Source organism: Natrix helvetica (genome assembly GCF_964273705.1).
Source record: "Natrix helvetica genome assembly, chromosome: 8".
NCBI classification, from domain to species: Eukaryota; Metazoa; Chordata; class Lepidosauria; order Squamata; family Natricidae; genus Natrix; species Natrix helvetica.
The window spans coordinates 23,931,427-23,947,185 of NC_138559.1; the positions used below are offsets into that span (position 1 = coordinate 23,931,427).

Genomic DNA, 15,759 nt, shown 5'->3' on the forward strand with positions numbered 1-15,759 from the left:
CGTTTTCCGTCGCAGGAGAGCCTTCCCAGAACGGCCTTTGCGAGCAGCAAAGTTGTACATCGGACAAAGAGGGAAAAAAATAGGGATGCTGCAAGGCCCACTGAATTTCTGCAACCATGTGCAGCTTTGTGTCCAGATAGGTGGGGGGGGGGGAGTGGCGGGGGGAAGAGGACAGAAAAAAAATGCTTATAGTAGTGTTGGCGAGCTACAAACTGCTGTGTAAGCCACTCCAGCGTATCTTTAGAATTGTACAAAACAGAGGCACGCGCACCCATGCACAAATGCAGACATTAAAAAAAAGAAAAGCTGAAAGAACATCTATCGTGGTAAGCCAGCAAAGAGCATTTCATAAACAGAGGTTGTTGGGGTTTTTTTCTAAAGGAAAGGAGTGGGGGGCAAATATTTTTTTAAAACAAAGCGGTATCAAAAAAAAACCTAGCAAACATTTTCAGAAGAGTTTTCACGAACTAGAATTTAATCACTGTTACCCTCTAAGCAGCGTTACTTCAGTTAGGTCTTCGACAGGTCAAGGTATTTGCACGTTTGAAATTTTAGAACTGGTTTCCACTAAAAGAAAAACGTGTTTTTCAGTGGCTTTTGGCAAGGGATCCAGGAAGGAGTCTTATTATTTATTTGTTTGTTTGTTTGTTTGTTTGTTATCTATCTATCTATCTATCTATCTATCTATCTATCTATCTATCTATATCATCGATCATCGATCATCTATCTATCTATCTATCTATCTATCTATCTATCTATCTATCTATCTATCTATCATCTATCTATCATCTATCTATCTATCATCTATCTATCTATCTATCTATCTATCTATCTATCTATCATCTATCTATATCTGTATCAAATGTAGGGGGCTGCCATATTCTAACATCCTTCCTGGGGTCTGCGTTGCCAACGAATAAAAATATACACCAAAATCTTTGATGCGGATGAGTTTGAAGTCAAATGTTGCATTTGGTTATAATATTATTTAGTAAAGGTTGGTAAACCAAGGTTATTCATATGTTTAGCGTACAAGGAAAGGAGCATTCGTTTCTCTTCTTCCTCTCTCTCTCTCTTTTTTCCATATTTTGTTATCGTTTCTATTTTTACGGTTTGCTTTGGTTTGTTATTATTATTATCGTGGTACACTGCTTCTATTTGGAACACTTTTAAAAGGAAGGTTATTTTTAAAAAAACACACACACACATTAACCCACACATACACACAACATTACAAAATAGACAATATATATAATCCACAAATTCAATTTAAAAAGAGCCAAATAAATAAAGCAGCAAGCAGCATTACCTCTAATCTCTCTGGAAGGGGACTGCCTTTGCCAGCTTCTGCACATCTATTAAAAAAAAAAAGAAGTGGAGGGAATAATCTCATTTTCAAGGGAGGTTGTCCCACAGAACTGGTGTCACAACTGGAAAACAGAGTTTGCTGGTCTTTAGCTCCTCCCTTGTTGAATATGATAGCTACCACAAGTCCCTGTTGGAAAGAACATCTCAGATGACCTGCTCTGATGGCAGAAGGTGGCCTTGGAGACATCTGGCTGTCAAGGATGGTGGAGATGTCTCCAAGACCTCCTTCCGTGACCACCACAGGTTGAGAGTAGACCTTGAGATAGTCCTTCAGACCTGTGAACTGCGTAAAATGCCCTTGTAAGAAGACACACGCTGCCACTTGAGGTTGAACTGACCCCGAGTGGAGCGAGGAACGTGTGACCCGATAAACCAAATTCTTGACAGTCCCTGAACATGTTTGAAAGATAGTATGGGTAGCATGCTGACCTTTGGAAGAAGGAGAATTTCAGAAGGAGGTCATCTGGAAGGGCTTATCAAGTGCACTCCATGGTGGCGCAGTGGTTAGAGTGCAGTACTGCAGGCTACTTCTGCTGACTGCCGGCTGCCTGCAATTTGTCATATACGTCTAAGTACTATTGCTAAGTGGGAAGGAAGGGAGGATATTCTGCTGACTGCCAGCTGCCAGAAGTTTGGCAGTTCGATTCTACCAGCTCAGGATTGACTCAGTCTTCCAACTTTCTGAGTTGGATAAAATGAGGACGCAGATTGTTAGGGTCAATAGGCTGACTTTATAAACCACTTAGAGAGGGCTGTAAAGCACTGTAAAGTGGTATATAAGTCTAAGTACTATTGCTAAGTGGAAAGGAAGGAAGGAAAGAAGGATACTTCTGCTGACTGCCAGCTGCCAGCAGTTTGGCAGTTCAATTCTACCAGCTCAGGATTGACTCAGTCTTCCAACTTTCCAAGTTAGGTAAAATGAGGACCCAGATTGTTAGGGTCAATAGGCTGACTTTATAAACCACTTAGAGAGGGCTGTTTCCAGGGAAGTTCCAGGAAATTTCAGTTAAGAATCCAGGTCAAGACTTTTGCAGGCAATTATCTCAATTTATTCCACTGTACCTCTCTAGTAACGAAAAGAATGTATCAGGATTTCACATAAAAGAGAAAGAGACAAGCTAGCAAGACAGAAGGTTGTTTTCCTACAGCTGGAATCAAAAGATCAGCCCAAGATGACAGGCTCATGCAACCAAGACCACTTGTGAATAGAAGCTTTATTATTAATCACCTATGTTATCAGAATCTCACCAGACGGGTTACATTTATTTGGGAATAGTCAGCTAAGGTGTTGGGAATTCTAAGCTTGCCCCTTGCTTAACACCTCTCTCTGTTCTAGCTGGAGTTTCCATCACAAATGAGCATGTTTTAAAAATGTGTCTGTGTATTTATGTGTCTGTCATTCCACCCATCCATCTATTCATCCACCCACCTACCTGCCTGCCTACCTACTGTGGGAAGCCCGATCCCAGAAGAATGAAATATTTTGGGGAATATTAAAAAAAGCAGGTTAGAAATTTCTCCTAAAGGAGAAATGGGGTAGGGGGAAATCTTAAGGGAGGCAGAAACTAGCACCAGTCTCCCTGCCCCAAGCAGAAACTGAGGAGGCCAGTTTTTAGAAAATTTGGAAATCCATTCAGAAAGGCTGGGCCAGACAGATACTCCAGATAAGCAATACAATTAGGCAAGTGAAAGGTTGACAAGATTAGCTTAGACACAGACCTAGGATTTGCATTTCCGCTTTTGCCTATAGAGTCAGCCATGACCCCTAGAGGACCCCATAGGAATCCAGAAGGTATAAGACCCACCCACTCTCAACTCCATTTGTCAGCTGTCCCAGAACTACACAATGCTGGGGGTTCTGCTTCATCCATAAACCAACTTTCATTCCAATCAGCCTCTATTTTATTGGAACTAGATGTGGATTTTTCTTCCAACACTATCTACTTGGTTCATTTCCCCAAAGTTTCTTTACTGTACATTTCCCTGGCTCATCTCATTGCTAAGTCTTCTGCAAACTAAAGTTCTTCAGATTTGTTGGAGTTCAGCTACCATAATTCTCACGGCTGGGAGTGAGGGGAATTATGATTCCATATGATTCCAAAAAGGCCTTAGTGGAGGAAAGGCATTGTAAGAACTCAGCTTTTTTACAAAAAGGATGCTGAGGAATTTTAATCCTCTTGCAATCTTTTTTGGGGGGATAGATTTGTTCACTTGAAGGTCTCCATCATGATAGACAGCCAACTTTGATCTTTGTTTTCTCCCGGGCTGACAAGCTAACACCTACTTTATCACGCATTGAAGCCTTCTGCATTTCAATGTGAAGCTTCTGCGGGCCATGACAAGAAACATTTAATTATGGAATATTATTATCGCCTATCCATTTTTTAAAGTGGAATCAGAGCCGCCACGGGGAAAGCAATCATACAAAGTTGCAGCGGAATTAAAAGCCAGACTTCCCAATCTCTGGATGAAAATAAATATTGTTTTATTCAGTGTCTGAAAGCTAATGCAGACTGTCCCCCAAAGGGCCTTCAGAAATAATTCAGAAGAGATGCTTCAGTGGAGATGTAATCCAGGTGTAGGTCTTTAGAGTGTTGGCATCTTTTCCCAGGATTGCATAGCTGCCCAATAGGATGCCAAAGAAAGACAGGGCTGCTTTAAAGAGCTGCTGCCAAGAATGATCCAAAGCAACTTTTTTTTGGGGGGGGGGGGTTGAATCTGATGATCAGAACTAACCTATACATTTGCAGGGTGTTCAACCTTGACAGACTTGTGGACTTCAACTCCCAGAATTCCATGGCTGGCTGGGGAATTCTGGGAGTTGAAGTCCAGGTGTCTTAAAGTTGCCAAGACTGGATAGCCCTGCTATAGAGTAACATAATCCTCGTATCCTGTTAAGCCTGAACACAGTCCTAGTGGACAACCATTTAAATAGGAGCCAGCCGTGTGCAGCAGCTGCCAAAAAAGCCAACACAGTTCTAGACTGCATAAACAGAGGGATAGAATCAAGATCACGTGAAGGGTTAATACCACTTTATAATGCCTTGGTAAGGCCACACTTGGAATGCTGCATTCAGTTTTGGTCACCACAATGTAGAAAAGATGCGGAGACTCTAGAAAGAGTGCAGAGAAGAGCAACAAAGAGGATTAGAGGACTGGAGGCTAAAACATATGAAGAACGGTTGCAGGAACTGGGTATGTCTAGTTTAATGAAAAGAAGGACTAGGGGAGACATGATAGCAGTCTTCCAATATCTCAGGGGTTGCCACAAAGAAGAGGGAGTCAAGCTATTCTCCAAGGCACCTGAGGGCAGGACAAGAAGCAATGGGTGGAAACTAATCAAGGGGAGAAGCAACTTAGAACTAAGGAGAAATTTCCTGACAGTGAGAACAATTAATCAGTGGAACAGAAATTGCCTCCAGAAGTTGTGAATGCTCCAACACTGGAAGTTTTTAAGAAGTGGTTGGATAACCATTTATCTGAAGTGTTGTAAGGTTTCCTGCCTAAGCAGGGGATTGGACTAGAAGACCTCTAAGGTCCCTTCCAACTCTGTTATTATATTATACATTAAGGAGGGCTTAAGGACATCTCTGCTTAAGGAGGACACATTATCTTAGTTGGAGGAGGAATCAGAGAACTTTAAATGATAGTCTTTAAATACATCCAACAGTGGTGGGATGAGGACTGTGAACAAGTCTTGAATCTCAAAGCTGAAGAAGAAGAAGAAAAATCCATCGCCCTACATCCATTGAGCTAGAGCAAATATAATTTGCATTGGACCTGACTGAGATCAGAAAGAGTTTTGAGGACACCTGAGGACAATGAAGGTCCTTTTAGATCAGCAATGGGAAGGAAAAAAAGAGACTTATATGAGCACCAATAGTGACAGTTCATTAAAAAAAAAGCCATCCTATTTTCCAGCCAGGAGTCCCCAACAGGAGTCATTTGGGGTTATTCCTTCTCTTTTGCCCAATTAGTCAAGAGCTAGTCAATTTCAGTCATTAGGAATTTCTTTTTCCCAAGATGCCCCCTGTTTAATGCAGGCCAGTAGATTATTTTTATCCCCAGTCATCTAAGACCTACAGAGGAATTTTGTTCTCTCTAATTACGGTTTTTAAAATCAATAACCAAGACAAGGGTGGCTATTCAATTCACTCTGGAAAGAAATCAAGGGTCGACATTCATGTATGGATTGCATTATGAACTGTTCTAAACTCCTTCCCAAATTTAAGCCTTACGGCTCTCGCCGGTGGATCACAGTTCGCACATTAATTCTGCTTGAACGATCACTGAACAGGCAGTGGGATTAAGAAGGAGACCTCTGATTTAGGATTAAATTTATCCCTGGCTTGAGAGCAAATTTTGGAGCCCAGTGTTTCTTCGCAAATCTCCAATGGTTTGATTCTTCGAAACCACAATTGAATTCCAATCATTTTTAGATTAGATTTAGATTGTCTAGAAGCAATGGGACAACTAGGATTTAATATGCAAGAGGTGTTTGATAAATATTTAAGAAACATTTCCGTATGTTAAACCAAGTTATGTGCCATATCAACCGCCTCTAAAATCTATCATGGTCCTTTTAGGAATGAAAATTGGGGAGACCTGGTTTGTCTGTTTGTAATCAAACTGTTTCCACTAAGACACAATTGAAGCATTTCTGGCTTGCTGAGCAAGTGACAACTGGCTTGGTTTGTACAACAAGGAAATCAGGGTTTACTAAGAACAACAGATGCGTTCACACAATACACTAAGCCAAAACTAAAGAAACTGACAGCTCATTAGGATGTGTAAATATAGTCAACAGTGGATCCTTCAAGTCAAGTTATCCCAAAGGTGCTTTTTCAAGAGGCAACTGAGGCTAATCAATAAAGCTATGATAAGGTAAGAAGAGGCAACTGGACTTTCTGGTTTTGGCCAAAGGACTGGATTTTGCAGTAACACCAGAACAGCTACCAATCGTAGATCTCCTCACAGCCACAGTATCAGAGACAATAAACTTTAACAAGAAACACCAAAAGTACACATACAGACTGGGGGAAACCAGGCCTAATAGCAGTGACTGTGAGAGGGATCTTGGAGTCTTAGTGGACAACCAGTTAAATAGGAGCTAAAGTGTGCAGCAGCAGCCAAAAAAGCCAACGCAGTACTAAATTGCATTAACAGAGGGATACAATCAAGATCAAGGGAGGTACTAATACCACTCTATAAAGCCCTAGTAAGGCCACACCTAGAATATTGCATCCAGTTTTGCTCACCACACTATAAAAAAGATGTTGAGACTCTTAAAGAGTGCAGAGAAAAGCAACCAAGATGATTAGGGGACTGGAGGCTAAAACATATGAAGAAGTTGGGTGGAAATGGAGATTTTACAGTATCCTTGCCCTCCCATGCCCATCAAGCCACACCCACCAAGTCATGGCCAGTGAACCAGTAGTAAAAAAACAATTGAATCCCACCACTGGTGCACATGCGCCCCTGTCACCTGGTTTTCCGGTTTCTGGCATGCATGCACATGCCAAGACCAGCTGGCCAGCATGTATTTGCGCACGGGAACCCTAAAGAGCAAAGGGCAACTGATAATGTGCCTGGAGAGATGGCTCTGCATGCCACTTCCAGCACGCATGCCATAGCTTCACCATCACAGGGGTTGGTAGAAGCCTGGGGTCCTTATAATTCACTTTTCCCAAACTACTTTTTTCTTTTCTTTTCTTTTACTTGCTGTGGAATAACTAGATTGCAACAATAAATGCAAGCAATTGTTTCTTTTAACCTGTCAGGCTGAAAACAATCAAAATAAAAGAGATACCATAAAGTAGTCAACGTTAAATTAAAAGTATCACTTTACAATCTTTTGGAAAGAAACAAAAATTTGATGTAGCTCTTTTGAACTGCAGTTGGTGTCTATCACGTTTGTGATCTTAGATTCCCTGAAGTTCAGCGTTAACATATGTGAAGTTAGACTCTTTCATGGTTCACAGCTTTCGGTGGGATAAGCTAAACTGTGAAATAGTTGGGGGATCGTTTTGGTTTGTTTAATTGTTTTAGAGGGACACACAGTACATCTATGGGCAAAAGCAATAAGCTCCAAAATAACCACACTACGTTTTTTAAAAAGTAACAAATATATACAATGGTGACTGAACACAATAAATAAACATAGGGATGTCCCAAATCCATCTTTCTGGTGAGTTCTGCACACATAATACTAACCCCGTTTTCATTTTTTTTAAAGCCAAAATAAAACTGATCATATATAATAATTATATTCCAACCTTTGAAACACCATGATTTAACAAAAGGCTTCCAAAATCATTCGGAATTATTATGGCACAATCTCTCTCTCTCTCTCTCTCTCTCTCTCTCTCTCTCTCTCTCTCTCTTTCTCTCTTTCTCTCTCTCTCTCAAGAATTCTATTCCATTCCACATTCCAATATCTATTCTATTCTATTCTATTCTATTCCACATTTCAATATCCTATCCTATCCTATTCTATTCCACATTCCAATATCTATTCTATTCTATTCTATTCTATTCCACATTTCAATATCTATCCTATCCTATCCTATTCCATTCTATTCCAATTAATTCTATTCTACTCTATTCTATTCTATTCTGAGGACCCAAAAAATCTTCTGTGAAGAGGCTTAAGTAGTAATACAGTGCCCTCTAGCATTCTTCAAGCAGAGTCTTCGTCAGCAGCTACAAAAACTGTTCTCCTTTCTCTTTCGCTGTTGTAACCCTGACCACAAAATTCCGTAAATTCTGCCCTGCCTGTCCTCTTCCTCCCCAGCCTCCGTCTGAGCCGATGAAAAGGGAATTAAATCTCAACCCTTCCAACAATCCTAATAATCCCTTTCAATACAGGTTGGGAATGTGAGCAAATGAGGCTATTATATAATTAAGTGATGATGATTTTTTTTTATGAACAGGATTGTTGCAAGTCCAATACAAAACAGGACTGCTTGGGGTGTGTAAAAAAAAAAAGTATTTTTTTTCCTGTCTCCCGAGCGGTATCTAATGCTTCGTTCATTCAAGGATGTCTGTCTGTCTGTCTGCCTGTCCATATTTGTGTGTGTCTATGTGTCCATTTGTCTTTGTATACGTGTGTGCCTTTATCTTTTCAAAGCATCCCTTGTTCACCCTGAAAAGTTGTATCGGGACACATTCCAAACGTCTGCACTTTATCCTTCTAGTTCAGCGGTCTGGAGCCGCATGTGGCTCTTTCGGATATCCCTCTGCTGCGGCTCCCTGTCACTCAAAATGTGCGGTCACAACCACCAATGTGCGACACCCATCGCCCTGCAATTTATTGAGCTTTTTGACCCCCGGTAGGCCAACCATGGATACATCCAAGAAAAGTTTCAGAAGAAAACAGAAGGTTTAATTCAACTACATATGCTAGTTTTGTGGCCTTTCGGGAAATAAGTCAGGCCCGGGAAAGTTTTTGTGGCTCCGGTTGTTTTCTTTTCTGTGGGAAAACGGGTCCAAATGGCTCTTTTGAGTGTTTAAGTTTGATGAACCCTGTTCTAGTTAGTACATCATCAATGCAATCTACGTCTAACAAAGGCAGAGAAGGTAGAAATGCTCATTCTAGGTCGCTCATTCAGAAAGGCCTGGTCAATCTCAACCTCTCCACTTCAAGTCCATTTCAAGATGCCCAGTTGGAAACTGGGATTCCAAAGAGAACGGTTTCTTTCTCGCAACTGTTTCGGTGACCTTTTCATATAAAGCAGGAAAGATATGCAAATAACACTTCTGGAGTCATTTCAACATCTTTTTTTTTTCTTTTCAAATCCCTCCCTTCTACGACAGACGTATCTCTCTCCTTCATCGCCTTCTAGTTCATCAACACAAATAATGCAATGCTTATTACATTTAACTTAGTCCTCCTCTCCCTCTCTCACCATCCACGCCTCTTGCAGCCCAATGAATGTTGAGGTTTTCCTCTGTAATGTTTTTTTTTTACAAGTCGCTTCGTTTTTTCACTATTTATTTTAAGTCCTGTCACTTCTCCATATTCTTCGATTTGTTCTGCTAGTTTCAGTCCAGATTCTAGTGGCTCTTCCAAAATGAACACTAAATCGTCTGCAAAACGCCTGTCGTTTGTATTCCTCTTTCTTAATTCTCATCTCCTTTACCTCTTCGTTTTGTCTTATCTTTCTATTTAATTGAGAGTTGATACAAAAGTTAGACATTCAGATAAAATATTTAGGAATTCAATGAACAGCAAGACGCACAACAATTAAAGAGGACAATTATTATCAATTGAAAAGACAAACTGAGTTAGAGTTGGGAGAAATGAATTTTGGGGTTTTCCATTAATAAGGGCAGAGCTATAACAGTGCCATCATCTAACTTAGGACTTGTATAATACAACAGTGGGGGCACCAATACAACACAGTCCTGTAGGTCCATGCACCCGAGGGATTTTTTTAATGGACTAAGAAGATCCATATTTATTATTATTTCCCCCCCACAAAGGTTGGCCATCCTTGTACCCCTTCCCAGAAACAGAAATCCGACATAAGCCGCAACTTACAACAACTGGGTGTTTATGCAATGCCTGCCAAAGGGTCCACCCACTCATCTTTTTTGCAACATGCCAATGGAATTTGGGGCAGACTCAGAAAATGTGGATGGAGAGAGAGAGAGAAAGAGAGAGAGAATGAGAGAGAGAGAATAAGAGAGTGAGAGAGAATGAGAGAATGAGAGAGAGAATGAGAGAGAATGAGAAAGTGAGAGAAAGAATGAGAATGAAAGAATGAGAGAGAGTGAGAGAGAGAATGAGAGAGAGAATGTGAGAAAGAATGAGAGAGAATGAATAATGAGAGAGAATGAGAGAAAGAATGAGAGAGAGAGAGAGAGAGAGAGAGAGAGAGACTTCCAGACTCATTTTTGAAGCAATCGGGGAAATTATGAAATTATGTCATACCAGGATTTCTTCAAGGGGGCGGGGGCAGGGGAGAGTTGGAAAGGACTATATGAATTCTCCCAATTTATGCAAGCAGAATTTTTTTTAAAAAACCGTCAAGGGACCCAGAAGAGCATTTGCGAAGTTTTCTTTCTTTCTTTTTTCTTTTTCTAAAAAAAGGAAAAGCTCTCTCAAGCACAAAGTCCAGAGAGATCAACATCATCAAGAGACTGGGTCAGTTGCTCCCCTCCGGCCCCGTACACACACACACACACACACACAGAGAGAGAGAGAGAAAGAGACACACACAGACACAGACACACACGGGGCAACCCGGCCTTTGCCCCCCCCTCCTCCCAATCCCAGCCCCGATTTCCACCGCTCCAAAGCGCAAACGCACCAAGCGCGTCCCGCGAGGCGGAGGAAGAAGCCTGTCCTGCTTTCCGGCGCAGCCTTGGGATGGGTCCAAGGAAGGGCATCTATCCGCGCACGGCTTCCGAGGAGGCGTCAAGACGGCGCATCACAGGAAATCGCCAACTTTTCCACGGGCGGCGGGGGGGGGGGTCGGAAAGCGGCAGAGTTTGGCTTTCACTCGCCAATCTAGGTAGCAATAACGCCCCCCTCCCCAAAAGGCCCAGGGATGGGGTGGGAGGGCGATGGTTGGGGAGTGGGAGAGACACATAAGAGAGGTGTGGCAAGCAGCAAGACAAGGCTTCCAGAGGAGGAGGAGGGAGGGAGGCGAGGCGCGCCACTGCGCCAGCATCCCTTACGCAGACTTGGTCCAGCCGGAGTAGCATCCATGCCCAACGTTGCGCCTACCTCCCCCCCCCCCCAACACAACAGCCGCCTGACTTCCCCCCTGCCTCCCTCCGCCCGGGAGCATCCCCATACTGCGGTGAAGCTCTTCTCCATCCTCCTCCCCCCTCCCCAATCCTGCAGGGTCGTCGCTTAATGCGGTGGGGGGGGAGGCGCCCCCTCCCTCCCTTCCCTCCTCTTCTCTCCCTCCCTCCCTTCCCTCCCTTTCTCTTCTCTTCTCTTCTCTTCCCCATTTCCCTTCCCTCCCTTCCCTCCCTTTCCTTTCTCCTCCCTACCTTTCCCTTCCCTTCCCCTTCTGGCTTTACCAGGCGAGCTTGAAGCCTTTCATCAGGACCGTCACGAGCAGGCGCTGCCCAGCTCCTTGGCCAGCCCCGGATGCCTCCGGCGGAGCGGCTCCCAAGACATACTGGACCAGGCCGGGCAAGCGGAGGCTGCCGTTTTCGCTGCTCTTATCCCCGCCGCTGCCGCCGCAGATGCGCGCAACCCCGCAGCGGCTGGAGGAGCCGGTGGAGCCGGGCCAGGAGAGGCCGCTGGGGCGCAGGCGTGGACGGCGGCCGGGCACGGGCTTGGCAGAGCGCGGGCAGCCCGGGCAGGCCAGCGAGGAGGAGGCGGCGGAGATCATGCCATGGCGGGGCCGCGCCGAGCTCCCGCAGGACGCCGCTTGGTCGGGTTACCCAACCTTCCTCCTCCTCTTCTTCCTCTTCTTCCTCGGGGCGCCCCGGCGCAGCGCGGCTGGCCTTGCCCACTCACCCGGCCGGCCAGCCGCTCGGCCCCCTGCCCGCCCTTTAAAGGAGCCCGGCAGCGGCAGAGGCAGCCAGCCGGAGAGGCAACAGCCGGCGCCAGCCGGGGAGGAAGAGCGGTCGAGAGACGCACTGGCCCCCGCCGAAGGGAGGGACGCCGCCGCCGCCGCCGCCGCCTCGCTGGCCCAGCCTCCGCCCGAGTTGCTCTGGCTCAGCCCGGCGGCCGTCCGGGGCCGGCGGGAAGGCGCGCGCGCGCGCACGGCAACCCCCGGGATCCAAAGCGGACGGGGAGGGAGGGAAGGAAGGAAGGAGAGGGAAACAGACGGACAGAAAGAGAGAGAGAAAGAATGAGAGAGAGAGATAATGAGAGAGAAAGAGAGAGAATGAGAGAAAAAGAGAGAGAGGAGAGAAAGAATGAGAGAGAGGATGAGAGAAAATGAGAGAACGAAAGAGAAAGAGAAAAGAGAAAGAATGAGAGAGAGAGAAAGGGAAAGAAAGAGAATGAGAGAACGAATGAGGGAATGAGAGAGAGAGAGAGAGAGAGAGAGAATGAGAGTGAGAAAGAGTGAGAATGGGAGAGATTGAGAGAAAGAGAATGAGAGAAAGAATGAGAGAGAAAATGAGAGAATGAGAGAAAAAGGGAATGAGAGAAAGAATGAGAGAGAAAGAGAATGAGAGTGAAAGAATGAGAGAGAAAAACAGACGGACAGAAATACAGAATGAGAAAGGGGGGAGGGGATGCAGCCTGGCCGACAATGGTTGGAGGCCGGAGATGCGCGCCGGACGCTCTCGGGGTTGGGCTGCCTCCTGGCTCACCTGCCTATGCGCGCCCGGACCCAGGCTTGCCGGCTTGGATCAGGACGCAGGCGGCACTCCTCTCCCCCCCGCCCCCCCCCATTCTCCGCCCGGTTGCGATGCCTTCCTTGAGGGAGGGAGAGGGGAGAAGGGCGGAGGCCGGACCCTTGCAGAAATGGGGGAAAGGGTCGGGAGGTCGTAGGCGTGGGTAGCCTGGGCGCTGAAGACCCCTGCGTGTTGAATAGGCTGGAGAGGAGGGGGAGCATTTTGCTCTGGATCCTGGCTTCCATTCTCGGAGCTGGAGTTCCCCACCTCGCCCCTTCTCCATCTTGGGTGGTGGAGGAGGAGGGGGAAGAAAGAAAGAAAGGAAGGAAGGAAGGAAGGAAGGAAGGAAGGAAGGAAGGAAGGAAGGAAGGAAGGAAGGAAGGAAGGAAGGAAGGCCTTATTAATTCAGCACGTGCTCAGAAGAGGGGTCCTTCCCAACCTAGGGTTGGCGCAGCCATTCTCACTGGCCTCTCCCGGAATTAATAATTCAGAGAAATGGAGGGAGAATGCGATGATGGTTTTTATCTTAGGAGAAGGCGCACAAAAGGCGCTTTAAGATGCATTTCCTTGAAGAAATGGCCCAGTGGAAAAAAAGATCAGAAAGTCTTTTTTTAAGGGGAGGGGGAGGGAGGTAAAATGACAGAGTGACCTTGGAGGTCTTCTAATCCAACCCCCTGCTTAGGCAGGAAACCTTAACACCATTTCAGACAAATTCCAGTCTCTTCTTAAAAACCTCCAGTGATGGAGCATTCACAACTTCTGGAGGCCATTCATTCCACCAATGAATTGTTCTAACTTTCCGGCAATTTCCTCTTAGTTCTAACTTGCTTCTCTCCTTGATTAGTTTCCACCCATTGCTTCTTGTTCTACGCTCAGGTGCTTTGGAGAATAGCTTGACTCCCTCTTCTTTGGGGCAGCCCCTGAGATATCGGAAGACTGAAATCACGTCTCCCCTAATCTTTCTCTTCACTAGACTGGCCATGCCCAGTTCCAGCAACCCTTCTTCATATGTTTGAGCCTCCAGTCCCCTGATCCTCTTTGTTGCTCTTCTCTGCACTCTTTCTAGACTCTCCACATCCTTTTTACACCCACAACTTCTAGAGCTGTGATGGCAAACCTATGGCATGCGTACCACAGATGGCACATGGAGGCCTCTCTGCGGGCACCCAGCTCAGCTCCACCGCGTGTGCGTGCACGCCTCCCGCCAGCCAGCTGATTTTTGAGTCCCTGCCGTGTATGCAGGAGAGGCATGGGGGCAGGGAGTGGGGGAGTGCGGGGGGGGCAGCGCGCTCCCCCCACCCTGTTTTTGGTCCCAGGAGGGGCCAAAATGGGGCACGGGGGGGTCATGCCCATGTGCGGAGGGAGTGCAGGTGGGGTCATACGTATTTGCAGGGGGGCAAGGGGGACACGGGGTCGTGCACGTAGGAGCAGGGGCACGGGGCATTGCATTATGGGTGTGGGCACATGTGTGCACGCTTTCGCACATACGCCCGCGATTTTGGCACACAAGGAGAAGAAGATTAGCCATCGCTGTTCTAATCAGTCATTCCACGGATTACTTCTTCTAAAACTGTTGGAAATTTCTCCTTATTTCTTTCGGAAAGCTTATTTTTCACTTGCAATGGGCTCTTGGGCTCCAAAGGATCTCTATTTGCTACATAAATCCCTTTCCCAATTATTCTACAGCTCAAAGCGGGGCAGGGAAGTTTTGCCACTTTGTTGTCCCTCCTTTTCCCTCACATCCCTTCTTCCCAAATGAAGCACTCCCATCCCTGGGCATCTGATGAACTGAGATGCAACAGGAATAAAACTGGTGACTTTGGAAAGCTTGGAACAGGATCAGACTCCTGAACCCTTGTCAGGACTTTCTGAGGAATTCCCAAAACTTAAACCAGCTCACTTTGCCATCTAGCAAAAGTCAGCCTTGAGTAGAACTCCTCCCTCGGGAGCAAAGCAATTATCCATCCGCCTTTGAGACACGCTTTTTAGTGGCTGTTTTGGAATAAATGGTTATCCATTGGCTATAATTTGCCAGTTCAGCTCTTCACGTGAAAAGGAACAGAAACTCAAAGAATAAGCAAGATTTCTTGGGGTATAACAGGACCTGTCGCAATCCAGGATCGCTTCCAAGTTTCAACACGTGCATCTGGGTGGATTAAGCCCCACACTTCCCCTATATATCACGCTGACATGCAGATTATTATATGGGGAAAGGTAGGCAATGCAAATGTCTGTGTGTGTGCAATACTGTAGAGCCAAAAAAGATTTTGAAAAAGTGAAGAGGAGAAGAGACGTAGATAGAAAGACTCAGGAAATGAGTATTTGAAGTCATTGGAGGTCAGAAGGAAGGAAGGAGGAGAGGAGGAGAAGAAAGGAGAAGGAGAGAGGAGAGGAAAGAGAGATGAGGGGAAAGGAAAGAGGAGGAGGAGGAGGAGGAGGAGGAGGAGGAGGAGGAGGAGGAGGAGGAGGAGGAGGAGGAGGAGGAGAAGGAGAAGGAGAAGAAGAAGAAGAAGAAGAAGAAGAAGAAGAAGAAGAAGAAGAAGAAGAAGAAGAAGAAGAAGCAGCAGCAGCTAAGCACTAAAAAAAAACATCAGCTCCACATATTCAACTGGAAATGAAAGTTCATCAGCTGGTGATGGGAAATGACACCGCCCACATAGCCTGCGACTACACCTTGAGAGGAATTCTTAAAGAGTAACCTCTAACATAAACATAACTGCAGTCACAACCAGATCTCTCTCACAAGCCGGAAACCACCAAAAGTGAGAGAATCGGTTTGCTCTAGTGGTTAAGGTAACAAGTTAGAAACCGGGGATCTGGGAGTTCTAGTCCTGCTTTATGTACAAAGCCACCTGGGTGATCTTGGGTCGGTCCCCCTCGCTCTTAGCCCTAGGAAGGAGGAGGCAAGGGCAAAATCTTGCCAAGAAAACTTTAATGACATGGGCAAGCAGTTGCCAGGAATCAAATACTGACTCAAAGGCACAAGCAATATACAGTATATCTATATACCTATACATAATATTATCTATCTACCATCTCTCTCTCTCTCTCTCTCTCTCTCTCTCTCTCTCTCTCTCTCTC

At 45.5% G+C, this 15,759-nt stretch overlaps 1 protein-coding gene across 10 annotated transcripts in view; it reads right to left on the reverse strand.

The window, feature by feature from the left end:
• Positions 1–15,759, reverse strand: part of GRAMD1B (GRAM domain containing 1B) — a 441,187-nt gene that overhangs the window by 63,388 nt on the left and 362,040 nt on the right. Inside the window, exon 1 of one of the 10 annotated variants that reach the window (XM_081960578.1) lies at positions 11,404–11,923. The exons of the other annotated variants lie outside the window; for them this stretch is intronic. Coding sequence (XP_081816704.1) covers positions 11,404–11,720 — 317 coding nt within the window. The 5' untranslated portion in view covers positions 11,721–11,923. Of the gene's footprint in view, positions 1–11,403; positions 11,924–15,759 lie in introns of those variants that run through there. 10 annotated transcript variants of the gene reach the window in all.